General features: G+C 48.3%; 1 protein-coding gene across 2 annotated transcripts in view; it reads right to left on the reverse strand.

The window, feature by feature from the left end:
• Nucleotides 1–11151, reverse strand: part of PDIA5 (protein disulfide isomerase family A member 5) — a 104988-nt gene extending 93837 nt beyond the window's left edge. The window contains exon 1 of one of the 2 annotated variants that reach the window (XM_075429882.1): nucleotides 11055–11151. In XM_075429882.1, coding sequence (XP_075285997.1) covers nucleotides 11055–11138 — 84 coding nt within the window. In that variant the 5' untranslated portion in view covers nucleotides 11139–11151. Of the gene's footprint in view, nucleotides 1–490; nucleotides 617–11054 lie in introns of those variants that run through there. The other variant, XM_009943390.2, reaches the window with a different exon arrangement.
• Between the last annotated feature and the right edge of the window lie 4884 nt (nucleotides 11152–16035).

Raw genomic sequence — 16035 nt, forward strand, 5'->3', positions numbered from 1 at the left:
GTGAAGAAGTAAGAGGCTGCTCCTCCTGCATCCGTGCATTACAGATTGCAGCATTCAAAACAAGGCACTCCGCCAACCCAAGTCAGAACACGCAGCCCCAGGCGCTACGCTTTATTACAAACTCAGCTATTTGCAAACACCACAGTCACTGAGGCACAGAAACAAAACCTGCACCTACCAAGCATACTTCACAAATGCCAGAAGTTCTTACATGTGGAAAGGGGGGAGGGAGTTTTGGGAGGCACGAGGTAGAGGGAAGAAGCTGAGCTGAAACAGGGGTCACCCTCAAAACAACCCCAGGACACGTTCAGGAATTTAAAGCTACTGGAAGATACACCTATAACATAAAATATAAAAGCACAACGGGCCACACGGGCTTAGAGCAAACAAGTTGTCCCACTCCGCAGGCAGGATTCCCCCCACCCAGCCCTGCTGACCAGATGGTCGAACTGTGAGAAGGGAAAAAGCACATTTGCAACTCAGCCCCTACCTTCAGCATAAATGTCCTTGATCCTTTAATTCGACCAACGAACTGGCATTCTTCTAAATCCAGATGTCCAGAGCTCAGCCTTCCTACTTCAGGCTGATGTATGTGAATCATTTGTGCATTTTCTGAGATAAATACACAGCGTTACCAATCAAAGCAGACAAATATAGTTGTGCTAAGTGAGGCGACGCAGACGTGCAAATTCCTGCTCAAAACTCATCGCAATCAGAGGCTGTACAGCAGGGATTAATCTAACATTGACTTCCCAGCAGACCTCTTGAACCCCAAGTATTTTTCAAAAAAACTTTTCCCTTCACCTCAATGTTCTGTAACTATCAAGGGTCTTCAAGTTTTATTTATGTCTTAAGTTACAGAAGACTGAAACTTTATTGAAACTAAGGCTGAATATAGAGGGAAAAGGTAAAACTACAGGTTGCTTCTTTGGTTTAGAAAACTGGACTCAATTAAGGATATTCCAGTCTATGAACTCACTGCCAAAAAGAAATAATTGGACTAAAAAAGCCACAAAGGCCTCTCTCCACCTGCCACCAAACAGTATTATGCACTTGGTTTAAGGCACCTGTACAGTTTTACCGACAGCTCAGAAGTACATGTATTTCATGTCTTTTCCAGATGGAAAGGCTGTTTAGCCAATTTCAGTAAATTTTCCTTTTTTTTTTCCTTATAACGGCAGAACTATAAACCTCTTGAAAAATTGGATTCTGGAAACAGTGACAGCTTTAACTACTGCCTTGTCTGTGTTGCCACTAACAGAAAACTCGCTGCGCCGGTGGAACAGCAGGTGCTTAGAGGGAGAAGCACGCCACATTGCAAATATCCACTGCTACTTTGCCCAATTCCTCCCCAGGTATCAAATCAATACGTTACTCATTTTCCTGCAGTTTTACTCCAGCAGCTCCCTGCGATCCTATGGTTTATACCAAAGCCCACTGGGAAAGGCATTGCGCGTACAAGCACACCAGTCAGCCCTGCCGAATAAATCATCATCTCCCTTTAATTAAGATCAATGTCGCAGCCTTTCCCGCTTATAAAACTCAAAAGGTCCAAGCTGAAAGCATGAAGTTGGACAGAAACACCCTGCCTGCACATCTCAGCAGCCGCAGCAATACTGGGAGGGCACTGGCTGAGCTGAAGAGTTCACCACTTCCCAACAAGCATTTGCACTACACTGTGTTTGCAGACTGCTAAGAATTCAGCAGTTCCATGCTCTCCAGCTCTCTCCTGCTGAAATTAATGCAGACCCTACCCAGGAGTAAATGAGAGGCTGGGTTTTTGTCCACAGAATCTCGCTGCCTTCGCTGCCAGCTCTGCTGAAGGCAAGCAGTGCCGAGCGGCCATTTCCACCCGCCGCCCGTCCCCGCCACGGGGCTGCTCTGCCCACCGCGGCCGTACCGGCGGCTGCAGCCCCGCCGGGGCCACAGCCACTCGGACTGGCACCAGCATGAAATCAAGAGGACAGGAAAAGAGAATCCTACGGAAGCAGTTACATGCTCTTTCTCTTCATGGAAAACCAGGCTCGTATTCCTGCACAGCCACAGGCAAAGCAGCAGCACAGACGAGGCTCATTTGCATGTACTGTGCTATATGACTTTAATTGTGAGATATGACTCAGGTAGATTTACTCCAGACATTTTGCAGGAGAGCTCATCCGCTAGGCACCGCCTGAACAAGCACACCGCTTCTTGTTTAAATCCAGGGCACGAGAGGAGGTGAGCTCATATTAAAAAAAGAAGAGGTCAAGAAAGGTGACAGTCCCTCCTGGGCAGGCAGCCTCTTCTCCTATGCGTCGGGAAGTGCTGCATTCACACATATGGAACTCTATAAATAAGAAACAAGCTAAAGTCTCTTGTCACTTGAGCATCCGAAAGCTTTAAAATCTATTCACAGCCTCCACTGAAAAGCTAAGAAACACTCCAAGCACCTTCCCCAAGAAGCTGCCTACCTTGGTACCCACTAAAGCGGAAGGCATACTAGGACCAACACATGCAACTTCTGCGCCATCCCTCCCCTGTGACAGCTATGCTGATAAGAAACTGCGACAACACTGAGGGAAGGCCTATTTTATTTCATGGTGTGTTTGCACTGTGCCTAGCATAACGGGTCCTCATCCACAGCTGGCTCCGTGAGCTGGAACCAACACAACAGTCACCTGATGTCCTCGGATGCGGAAAACTTTGGTTTTGGACTACACGCAGCAGACTACGAAACGCAAATCTGGTAGCACTTCTCGTCTGCAGATTTTCCCCAGCTCAAGATCTCCATCTGAATTTCTTTTCACAGAATTTTCTATGGTGTGGGTCGCACATCAGTCACGTGACCGTAGTGTCTGATCCAAGATGCATGAAGGAGTCTCAAGCAAAACATAAGTGAACCCAAACCCTCAAGACAGTTAATTCAAAACTGTTGAGAGTCGCTGCTATTTGAGTACAAGGTACAAAACCACGTGTGCTCTAGCTCTGCCTCTGCTCTTCAAATCGAAGCACGTATTTAAATATATAAGCTTGCGAGCTAGGTGGAAGAAGTCGGATCAGTCAAAAAGGTTTAATTTTCCTCCCTCCACCCCCCAGCAATTCCCTGCAGAGCTGCCACACATAAGCAAGTGTTAAAGAGCAGCGAAACACTTTACAACCCCACTCCCTTAGAAATGGTACCCAAGAAACATCTGAGCCTCCAGAAACCCAGAGACAAAGCGAGATATCGGCAAATAACTGCTAATTATAGTTCCAGGACCGACAGTATTGAAAAATGCCACCATCCGTCAGGCCGCGTTTTCTCAAAATCATCAAGGATCTGCAAAAGCAGAGTTTATTTCTCAAGATTTCACTCTTCTCTGAATCTCATTTCAGAACGAAAAAAGGGAATATACGGCAAGCAGCCACAAGAATGTATTTATTATTAAATGTGATAAATGCTTAACTGCTGTTCCCACAGAACCCGGTTCAATTTGTAAGCTGCTCCCCACAAACGCTTTGTGACAGTATGGCCTTTTGCTAAGGATAAGCAGTACGTCTCGAGCATAAATTTTTTATGTATTTATTTTGAATCAAGGGCAATGAAAGCACATGGTTTTAAAACCAAGAAAATACAAATCAAAATTAAATAACGAGGAACTATCAGAAGAGTAGCATTGTACACTGGACAGAAAAAAATTATTTCCTATTTCTCCTATTTCCAGCTCAAGAGCACAAAAAAAATACTATTTCCCTGGACACAAATTATGCATAAAAAAATACAAATGGACACGTGGCTGAAACAGTGCTTAAGTGCCTGAATCCGTATGTCAACATACAATTTTTATGTGCACACTAACACTTCTATGTGTAATTAGGTAGACAATTTGCACGCTATTCATCAAGAATAGCTAGGGCTGATGCGAACAACACTGCTTCTAGCACAACTGCTGCTTGGCAGGGACGCAGTCTTACACTCGATTGTAATCTCAGAAGTCCATTTTTCAGAAAGACACTGACTTTGATTTCAGTCTTGGCTTAACCACCCACTGATGTCATTCTCATTTTGGGACAACAGTACTCAACCCACTGTAAATATGACCAATAAGTGACCTGTACATATGAAACAGACTGTGTCTGACAAGGCACTTTATGGGGATCTAGCTGCACAGCAAACCCGCCTCAAAATTCCAAGCAGTAAGGGGGATGACTGAATTTAACTCCATAATTAATTTCTTTAGGAGGGAGTAGTTCACATTCTGAACAGCGGTCTCTGCTGCTACATTAAAATGGAGGGGTGGGGTGGGGGGAACAGGCAAGAAATCCCAAGAATAAGACCAGAGCTCACCTTCCCTTTCACACAGAATCACAGAATGGCAGGGGTTGGAAGGGACCTCTGTGGGTCATCTAGTCCAACCCCCCTGCCGAAGCAGGGTCACCTACAGCAGGCTGCACAGGACCTTGTCCAGGCGGGTCTTGAATATCTCCAGAGAAGGAGACTCCACAACCTCCCTGGGCAGCCTGTTCCAGGGCTCCGTCACCCTCAGAGGGAAGAAGTTCTTCCTCATGTTCAGACGGAACTTCCTCTGCTTCAGTTTGTGCCCGTTGCCCCTTGTCCTGTCACTGGGCACTACTGAAAAGAGCTTGGCCCCATCCTCCTGACACCCACCCTTAAGATATTTGTAAGTATATATTAGGTCCCCTCGCAGCCTTCTCTTCTTCAGGCTGAACAAGCCCAGCTCCCTCAGCCTCTCCTCGTAGGAGAGATGTTCCAGTCCCCTCACCATCCTTGTAGCCCTCTGCTGGACTCTCTCCAGTAGCTCTTCATCTTTCTTGAACTGGGGAGCCCAGAACTGGACAGAGTACTCCAGATGAGGCCTCACCAGGGCAGTGTAGAGGGGAAGGAGAACCTCCCTCGACCTGCTGGCCACACTCTTCTTGATGCACCCCAGGATCCCACTGGCTTTCTTGGCAGCCAGGGCACACTGCTGGCTCATGGTTAACCTGTCGTCCACCAGGACACCCAAGTTCCTCTCCGCAGAGTGCTTTCCTACACAGTTCCCAAACAGAACCCTGTGGTGGAGCGTGCACTCAGCATCAGAAGGTAGATCTGAAGGAACGCATCCGTACTGCAGTGACGGAGGTTTGCAAACCTGCAGATCAGCTGGTGGCACGGCCAGGTCCTGGGGTGCATGTCCTGAAAGCACCAGGTCTAAGTCACCTCCAGGCAAGCACAAGCGAGAAACAGATCTGTTGCTCCCTTCCCCCTCAATTTGTTCTCGCTCAAAAACACAAGATGTTGAAATCCAAAGCCCCCTTGTTTACAAGAATCACAGTTTGACTGCAGATATTTTATCTTCCTTGCTCATCATACAAACTACTCTTGACCTTGTGCAATAATTGCTTGCTTTTCACTCACAAGCCCTCTCTCTGCTGCTATTTACATTCAGGGTTGCGCTGCTTTGATCACTGAGCCATTTGTAACAAATGCCTTCCAAGATGGATAGTGATAAGTAGGACAGTCCCCTGTTTTCATTCATGATTAATATCCAAAATAGCTGTAGAAACGTTTTAATCAAATCAGATGAGGGGAGACAGGTTATCTCTGCTATTCAAAAGGTACCAAGCAAGCCTGCTAAGAATTTGTTATTTGAATGAGGGGTGAAGAGAAAGTGTAGCACGTGGGTCACATACTTCAGGGGTCATAACTGAAGTAGCCCCTAAAATCCCACTGAGACAGCAAAACCTTCTTTCCCCAACCACATCTGCAGGGGTTCCCCAACTGCAGCCTGCTGAGGACCCTCAGCACAGAGGCTGCAGCACGTTATCTGCGACCGACACTAAGGGCCATGGACAGGCTCGGCAGAGACAGGAGACTCCTGCGCCTACAGCAGCCTGGGATGGGCAGACACATCACAAGATCCATCATCAGAAGACTTCCACCATCAGAAGACTGACAGCGCTAGGAAAGAATCTGTTTTTCCCGACAGATTTATACTTGCAGACACTCCCACCGGACACTTCGTCCTTTCTGCTCACTTCCCCGTGAGCTCCACGGAAGAATGCATTCTTACTCAGTACATAATCCAGATCAATTAACTCTCACCTCAAGCCATTCAAGGAATAAAAAACCCCATGCACTGCTGACATTTTACTGTGGTGGGTCATAACTGCAAGAGGCAAGTGTCGTATCTTCTTTTGCTCACAAAGAAAGGCAAATTAAAACCCTGACAGAGTGTCTCGGTACTCTTTAACTTAGGCTGAAGAATGCTACAAACAAGGCATTCCACTTAACAGTGGTGCTTGCTATGTTCACTTTCCAAATATAGAAGATAGCAAAAAATACCATGGAGACGTCAAGATTTGACTAGACTCCACTGTTCATATTGTTCTTAAACACTGGGTTTTAAGGAACATAAGCTACAGGCATAACAGTCTATACTAAAGGTTGCTCTTAAGGGCTCTGTGTAGCCAATTAATTGTATGGTTTATCACTGGTTTTCAAATGCTTAGTGAAGGAAAACCTGTGCAACTATTTACTAATTAACAGCTAACTGTAATAGGGTCAATTACTAACGCTGACAAAGAAATTTCTCCTTATTATGAACGTGCAGCTTGCTCTCTCCTGAAGCCAGGCATTGGTGCAATATATGTTAAACAAGCTGTTGGCGAAATAATGTTTCAGATATCACTTCTGAACAACCACGTTTGGATCACTTCAGAAGCTAAGGGCATGAGTAAAGCATATGCCACATAATCCCCCACCAAAAATTGAGTTTTGAAGAAGTCTGAAGAAGTATCACCTACTCAAGAAGCACACACAGGAGATGCTATAAGAGGAAGACAAAAATACTGTTAATGGGACTTATAAAGAGAGGGCAAAAAATGACACCTGAAAATCCTTAGCACTTTAATATGGCACTCTTCAAAGCATTGCACAAATATTAACTAATTAATCCTCACATTTTTCTGCCGGGCGACAGGAGACAAAGCTTAATTTAAATAGTTGGAGTAAGATTCCCACAGAAAGGAAGCGATCTGCAAGAGGCAAACGGGAGGCAGCATCAGAGCAAGCCAGCACACAGCTGATCCTGGAGCAGCACACAACCACGTGCTCATGGTGCACCATCTCCTAAAAAGTGAGGAGGGGCAGAGAAAGCATCTACTTGCAGTTACCCACCAAACAAACTATATGACTGTAAGCCCAAAGACAACAGACAGGACATCATCCAGGCAGCCACAAATGAGATTAGCTTTGTTCTCTGTGTTCTGCAAGCGCACAAATCAGAATGCCCTCCACCAATGCTACCAGATACACTCGGCTAGCAAAGTGCCAAAACTTCAGACCTACTTTGCTTTCACAATTTTTTGCCATTCACAAGCTTGAAATGGTGGCAGGATCGAGGCAAATCATAGCTTACTTCTAAAGTAAACCTGTCCGCGTCAAAAAATTTAAGGCAATGCTAGTTTGTGATTCTGGTTGCAAACTGCATTGAGTTTTTCCATTCACAGACCTCCAAACCAAACTCTGAAGCAAGGCGAGTCTCATCACCCCCACTTGAATGAAATGAAGGAACTCAAGAAATTGTGTCACCGAAAAGCAAAAGAAATGGTCAACAACAGAACAAGCACCTCTTCCATCACCGATTGCTCACAGTGCTGTGAACACGTGTCTGGGCAGAAAACACCACTCCTGACAACCACACCACACGTGTGGCAACATCCCAGCCCCTCTGAAGCGAACGGGAGCTCTGGCACCAAAGCCAATGGATTCAAAACGTCACTCCATAAGGTACAGAGCTGAGTAACAAAACCAGGCCTGAAAGCCAAGGTCTCATATGGGAAGAGCATCTGAGGAGGCACAGCACAGCCCACGTCACAAATTCTACGAATCTCTATTTTGAAGATGGAACAGGGACGAAGCAGGGATGGGGCAGGGTGACAGCAAGGGGTCTGCCTCTGCAATACCCTCCCTCTGACAGCAGCAAAACACTGCCCAAAGCAGCTCCTGTAGCACAAGCGGTAACTGGAAAGGAAGAGGCACTCCTGCATTCCAGCCCAAATGCCACCGCAGGAAACAGCCCCCGAGCACCGCAGAGCAGAAGCAGCGCTCGCACTCTGCCTGCAAACTTACGGAGGCAAAGCCACCGCTGCCACGCTGCACAGCCACGCTGCACAGCGACCTGCAACACACAGAGCAAGCCACATCCAAGCCCTCTCCACAGGCCTGGATTCACACGTCGGTGTTGGTCCTCGCCGGTGCACAGCCGCACCGCTACTGGGACCCGAGGAGCTGGAAGCCTGAAATGATTCCTTCCAGGCTTTCTGTGAAGGCACTGGGTTTGAATGGCACCAGGTCAAGAATCCCACTTCCTAATGGCTGTAAGTCAGTCAGACACTCTTGACTCCATTGCTCCATCATTAAGCCAGGACCCAGAAGACAAACAGACCTTTGCCACGCTGGCCTGAGATAACATTCATCAGTGTTTGCAAAGCAAATGGATCCCAGATGCGTAATCCTGCTGCAAGCAGTGGCTGGCATCTGCCAGGGAAAGGGCAGCACCCGATACATCAGAGGAAATGCAAACTCACCTCGGCGCGAAACTCCTTCCCAATGCCTTTAACAGTAAATTCAATCCTTTGAGCATGAAATACAGTCAACCACTTGACATACCACATAGGGAAGCATCTGTAAACTTAAACCACAACTTCCCTATGACTCTCCGACTCATTCAAGAAATAAAACCTAACAGCAGGCAGAGATCACTGCAGCATCTTCCTCATGTGTGCGTCACACTCAGTGATGCAGAAGATAACAACATCTTCCATTAGAAGACACTGAAGTGTTTTCTTCATCCAGCTTTGTAGTTTTCCTTTTGCAAATGCAGGAAGCCTTACAGAGATAAGGATTTCAATTCTCCGAAGCCACCTCCAATTTCACGTCCTACTTTAAAAACGAGCCCTATTTCTCAGGAGCACCATGCATGCATGACTCCAGCAGCTGTCCCAGGTGCACTGCAAGCACTCAGCACTTCCAGGACGGGGGGGGGGGGGGGGGGGGGGGAGAAAAAAATCATATCTGGGCACATAAAAAAGGACAGGCTGGAAGGCAAAGACAATGTTCTCATTAACCTCTGTCCTACCAAGCACCTGGCATCACCTTCGCTTTAACTTTACACACCAAGAACATCCCAATTTAACAGCCTCACCGACTTTGCAGACATTGACTCCAGAAAAATTTAAAAGCAGGTTTTGCAATGTCGCAGCTGTAGGCTAGTTTTTTTAATCCTGGCGTACAGCAAGTTACATATTTCAAGATGAAAAATCGCACCTTCCAGTGCAAGATAATGCAAATTGGAAGAAATAATTTAAACTACTTGTACACAGCAAAGGGGAAAGAATTAGCTGAATCAACAGCTCCATGAAGACATCTGCTCAGCATGCAGCATCACAGAGCAAATCAAACGCTGGGGTAAATGAAGAAGGGGAAGAGAGAATAATGTGGATAAATTATAACAGCTTCGTATAATTTCACTGACAACAGCAGGCCCAGTCTGCTCATCTCAAAGGCACCAGCTCTGCAACACAAAAGGTCCAAAGAAGGGCAACTAGAACAGTTAGGAACAACAGATTCACATGAAGAATGCTGGAAAAAAAAAAAAAAGTATCTTTTAACCTACAAAAAGAAATCACGGCAAAATACTTACATTAACATGAAATGAATGTTGCAGTAAGATAAGGTCTGACAGTTGCAGTGGATATAGAAGGAAATACCACAAATAACTCCACGTGTTTAGTTATTTTAAGCGAAGGGAAAATTCAGTCCACTTGTAACTCCACTTGCCCCACAGTATATACTTCATCTGAGGAACACACCGCCACAAGCATCCTTGAGAGAAGTACTGCATACAGCAAAGCTGAGCCACAGGGGGAAAAAAAGCCCCACCAGACCTCTCCAACATTTTCGGCAGAGTTCAGTCTGACTCCAGTTTCACTTGAATTCAGTAAGTAAACTGCAGATAGCAGAGGTCTGTGCCTCCAGACCAAGCTTAGAACAACACAAAAACTGTGCAGGATGCACAGCATTTCTCTTCCCTCCTTCCGCACGGGCTGAAGGCCAGGCCCGGCCAGGGGCAAAAGGCTCCCTCAGGCAGGGCGGACGCGCTCGTCCCCCAAGGGCAATTCTAATCTTAGCACAGAACGCGCACAGGGCAATTAGCAACTCCGCATTTCATTTGTGTGAATTAGACGAGCGCTCCTAGGTCACGCATTTCCAAACACACTCCAGCTCATGCATGCGTCAGAAAATGAACGTAATTTTTCATCAATTATTAACTCTGCTTGTCCAGGCAGAAGGAAGAACTGTAGTTCAAGCCAATAAAGTAAATAAAGGGTGACTTAAAGCACGCCTCGGCCACTCTTTTGAGCCGTACGTGCTAAATTCTGTAAATTAAAAAAGAAGAGAGACACTTCAAAATATTTCTGTCGGTCTAGTCGCCTCCCTGAGGTCAGGAGCGTTCCACCTGGTGCAAATTCAGTGGGACAGGCTCCGACCCTCCGGCACGCACCGAGATGGAGCGCGCCACAGCCGCGGACGCGCGGGCAGGGGCGGCCGGGCTGCCCACGGGCACTCGGGGCTGCCCACGGCCACTCGGGGCTGCCCACGGCCAGCCGTGCCCGCGCACAGGTGCACAAAGCCCGGCGAGGCAGCTGTGCCGCGGCGGCCGAGGGTCTCCCTCGGCGGAGGCTCCGCCGCAGCACCAATTTCCACGCGAAACTTACGGCCGAGGCGCCGGCCCGTGGGAGCTGCGGGGGCCGGGGGCTCCAGCCCGCACGGCCCGGGGCGGGTTTCCTCTCGGCGGTTCTTTCGAGGCAGAAAGGGAGCGGAGCAGGACGGCAGCGCGCGGGCTGAGGAAGCGCCCGGGAGCAGAGCCGCCCGAGCGGGTGGCGGGGACGGCCGCCGCGCCCAACCCGAGGGGCCCGTCCCGCTCCCAACTTTCGCCCAACTCCGCCAGCCGCGCCCCCGCCCCGGCCCGGGGAAGGAGGACACCCCGCGCCCGCCCCCGCCGCCCCGGGGCGCGGCCGCCGCCACTCACCGCCAGGCCGAGCAGCAGCGGCAGCGGCGGCGGGAGCCGCCCGCGGCGCCGCGCAGCCCCCGCGCCCTGCCCCGCCACAGCCATCGCCGCCGCCGAGCCGGACCCGCTCCCCGCTCCGGACCCGCCGCTGCGGGCTGCTGCTGCCACGTCTGGCGGCGCAGGCGCGCTCCGCCGCTACGGCCCGCCCTCGCGGCGGCATGACGGGGCTTGTAGTCCCGGGTTCGAGGCCGGCGGGGGGCGCGTCCCCGCGGCCCCCCCGCAGGGCCCCGGCGCACGGCAGCGCAGCCACCCAAACCCCCCCTTCCCCCGCTGCCAGCAGTCACAGTGCAGAAGCGATCTCCACCCGATTTGCCTCAGCTGAGGTTACAAAGATGAAAGTCGCAGCCCGTCCCGCCGGCCTCCCCGCTCGGGTCCGGTGTTTGGGCCGCTCCCGCCCCCCTGCGCGCCTTGCCCCGGGGAGCCTTCCGGGAGGCGGCCGTCCTCCTCGGACCGTGTTTGTGAGGGTCTTTAAGCGGTGCTGCTGGCCTTGGATTCGGGGCAGGAGGTGAAGAAGGGCACAAAAAATCAGGAAAGGGGAGGGGGAGTGAAGTGGAAGACAGGTTTAGAAACTGGGACCGGTTGTCCTTGCGAGTTGCTCCCGGTTGGTATCGTGACATCCTAAAGGAGAACCCCTCGCGCATCGGCAGCGATGCCAAAGCACAAGCAAATGATTACACCGAGCCTGGCCAGGATCAATCTGTGCAACCTCCATTACCATCACGCCGTTTGATCGCTGCGTCCAGGCGAACACCTCGGTCCGTGCCCCTAGCCAGGCACCCGCCGTGAGCCGTCCCAGATGTCCTGCCAGGAACCCCAGCGGCAAAGCGGGCCAGCCGCGTTCCGACGGGCTTCCCGCAGACAGAAGGGATCTCCACCTGGCGCCCACCGGCCGTGTGAAATTCTTCCTCGGCTCAGAAACATCAAAGGAAAATCAAAAGCATCTTCCAGAGTCGGATCCTGGCGGCTGAGTGTCGCCTGAGCATCAGCCTCAGAGGTCGGCTGCGAGGGAGCAATTTGTAGATCCGCACAGCTGAGTGATCACTTCGAGCGGTGATCATGAAAACTGGATGCTGTTGACATTAACAAGTCCCCTGGCGGAGATGTAATTTTGCGAAGCAGAAACACGCGTAGAGAAAGTTATTACTATTAACATTTACACTTTTGTGGCATCTTTTGCGGCAGAAGCAGAGCACACTTTTCGCAGTCTCAGCTGGATAACCTTTAGCAAATCATTTCACAGGGCTACGCCTCGCTTCCCGCTTGCAGAAGGCCTCGGTGAGCCCGCCTCAGGATGGGGTTAGGAATCCTTAGCTCGCTCCAGAGGCCAGTGAGCGTACACAGGAGGCACAGCCCAGGAGCCGTCAGGAGTTTGGGGTGAGGCAGGATGCACGGCTGGAGAGAGACTTAGGGAAGGGAAGGAAAAGGTAGGAATCTTTTCACTCTACAGTGGAAGGACCCAAACCTAAACATCGTTTGCTTCAAATACCTGTACCCCTGAAGTGTATGCTATCCGCGCTGCCACTCCTCACCTGCAGCCCTTACGGACTGCGCTGGGATGGGTGGAGGGGTGCGCTCAGATGGGCGCCAGCACCGCTGGGGCCAGCTTGCCAATCCGTAACGATCAGCTGGCTAGCACAAGGCTCCGGATCCTCAGCTGAAGTCCGTTTCAAATAAGCTATCAAAACCTCCAGGAACAGGTAACCTCTTCCAGATGCTGTACACCTTCAGATCCCTAGGCTAGAGCTGAAAAGCTCCTGCACACAGCTCCCCAGACTCATCCAGACCTCTAATCTCAGTTGGGTATCCAGGTCCTCAAATATGCTTTGAATCCTCCTACGACTCTCTTTTGTGTGGAAAACTGTTACATCTTCTGACACTGCACATCACAGTTACCAATATCAGGCAATGAAAAAGTAACCTCAATGTGATGGAGCTTCTGTGCTGGGTCATCACTGTACAGGATGTGCTGCCATTGTGGTAGGAAAGGATAAAATCCTGGGAAACGGTTGTTTTGTCACAGGAGTACATTTTTATCTTGATGGCAAGAGGAGAGATTCTCAGGAAGGAAGAAAAAAAGGTAGAAAGGAAAAAAGAAGACAAGCTGTTTCAAACTGTGCTTCTGAAAGGTTATATAAAAAATCCAGTTTGGGAAGCTGCAATTCTTACGTACAGAAGAATATAAAAAGGATATCCATGTGGCAACTGCAGCTTCTTTCTTTCAGTTCAGCTCGATAATTTGTATTGACATGACAGGCATTGCCAAAACCTAAGAGACAAGATCATTGAGCATCTGTCTCTCGGGTCAAAACAATATATCAAGTATCAGTTCGAGACAAGGCTTTACACAGTGGCAACTACTTAATCAGTCCAGTCGTGCATAACTAATGAACTCATTACAGTTGTATCTGAGTGCGCCACTATCCAGCATCCCAAGTTTTACCCTGTATCTCTTTGGCATTAATATCATATGCTGCTTGCTTCTCTGTGATTGTAATATTCGTATATGGCACTGCAAAACACCATGAAGGCATTTGTTAATTCACCACTGAGAAGCAAGGATTACTGCCCTTGGATTATAGGTCAGAAAACAGTAGCAGAGATATTATATGATTTGCCCAAGGCTGTAAAACCAGACAGTTCCAGATCATGTTCATTTCCAAAGTCTGCGCTGGGTCTACTAATCCTTACTTGTCTATCTGTATTCAAACACCTCTTTTACTGAGAATAAAATACAAAACTGGACCGACAGAAAGTATGTCTGTAAGGAATTACAGCTTCCACATTTCCTATATGTTGGTGTTTTATTTGACAAGCTTTACTCTTGGTTCTTTTTAACCTGAACAAGTCTCTGGCGGCCTGTCACAAAAGGTAAAATGAGTCACCTTTACCACAAAAAATGACAGCAGAGCAGACAGAAAAAGATACAAGCACTTGGCAAGCCAAACTGAATCCAGGGGCAGTGTGGTCTAACACTGGGACCTCAAACTACACAGCATTTACCCAAAATGAAAGGAGGATTCGCTCACTGCCTTTACTACATCAAGTTCTCCTCCTTCCTTCCAGCAACATCTCTCCCTCCTGTAATTCAGCTTCAGCCAACTGATTTTGGTCTGCGGGCTTATCTCCTGCAAGTTTTGTGACATCTGTGTCATGGCACTGATTGCATCAGCTGAAAAGAGACATATGAGCTGGTTGCCATCAACGGATTGATGGTATCGTAGCCCTCGGCTCCTCCTGACCTTTCCTACAGCTCTTCAGCATATGATGAAAAGAAAAAGAGACAGGACCAACCCCTGCAGGACTTTACATGGGAGCGGTCTCAGAGGAGAGGCACAGCTGTACGTTGTTTTTCTCCAGCTGATGTCTGTCAGAGGGGAGAGCCTGAAGGCTGCTTTCCACTGCCGCTACCTCCTCAGCACCTGGCAGCAGGGCTGCAGATGCAGTATATCCGTACACATCAGCTAACAAGTTCCATGGAAGATCATCAGCACACAAAAATAAGGGATACAAAGGTGCAGCTGTTACATAAATGATTGTTTCTTAGGCCAAACTTTCCAGTTTAATACTTCTGTGTGAACTCTTTTTAACACTGTTTTGTTAATGATGGAAATACATCATGAGTCTCAAGGGACTGCTCTCTGTTATTCAGCTGTGACATATCTGTGCTTTTCACCTGGTTCACCCACTGCAGTCAGTGGGAAAAGCATGGAGGCAAGTCGGGGTGGAGTTTAGTCTGACTACTTTTATCTCAATGCTCTGCAAGGATGCCGCATGCAGCCATATAACTCAGTGCCTCCACATTCTGCATCATACCCCTTTACATTTCTGAGGTCTAGAAGGACTGTGAACTTTTTGTACAGACCTTGCACAGCACAAAGAAGAAATACACACACGCTATGTGCTTTCATGGGAATTTCACTGTTCTACTTTATTGTTGTTGTTTCCTTCATTCTAGAATACAAGTACTTTTGGACCACAGGTAGACAGATGCTCTTTATATATGACAGGAAAAAAACAGCAGGTACTGCAGGAGTCAGTTAAAAGTTGAGTACAGATATTTTCCAAATATTTCTTCCTAGAAATTTTCCATTACAGTTTTTATTGCTTTCTTTAAGTCTGAGGTCTGCATGCCCCTTTACATTAAAGTGGCCCTACTGTTAAGAACACTGTCATGTCTTTCACTGAATCTCCAAAGCTGGATATAACGTGTTCCTGAGTAACATAAAAACCTTCTGCAGTACAGGCACCTTGCTGGCAGGTAGTAGATAATTTATGCCTCTCAGTTACCTGCTGAGAGAACAGTTTAAACAAGACTAAAACAATCATTGGAGTCTAGCTGTTGTGCACTGACTGCAGCACTACTGCATGTTTCAGAACTACTGCAGTCAAGACAGTTTTGCAGCGATTTGCAGAAGCTTTATAAAATATTTGCAGGCTGTTTTACCTTTACTCCCTCATCGGGAGTGTCAAACAATGAGCTTGTGAAGAGGGCTGAGATCTGAATCTGAATTCAATGCATAGCCCAACCACAGTTTTCCTGCATAAGGATTTACATGTCATATGATCTAGCAGGGGCTGACATCTCCACCTGTAAAACAGAAATAGGTGCATGAGTGGAGTTCAGCTAACACCCCTTGGATTGTGATGGTGCCTACATACCCCAGTAACTGGGACCCAGCTGGTTGTTTTAGAGCAATATAGATTTCTGTTCTGCTGGAAAAATGTTTGACTTTAATATGCAAGCTCACATATCGAGACTGATTCTGCCATGCTGTTCAGGGGTAGCCTTATGCTAACAGCTGGCAACAGAGAAGTAAACAGGGCTTCTCCTGCAAGTAGAGTTGTTATGCCTCTGGTCTGGGTACACAAAATATTCCTCCATATGAAAGGCTGAATATAAAGATAGAACTATAAATACACAATCAAAATACCATTTGGTGTA

This window comes from Opisthocomus hoazin, chromosome 9, assembly GCF_030867145.1.
Source record: "Opisthocomus hoazin isolate bOpiHoa1 chromosome 9, bOpiHoa1.hap1, whole genome shotgun sequence".
Taxonomy (NCBI): Eukaryota; Metazoa; Chordata; class Aves; order Opisthocomiformes; family Opisthocomidae; genus Opisthocomus; species Opisthocomus hoazin.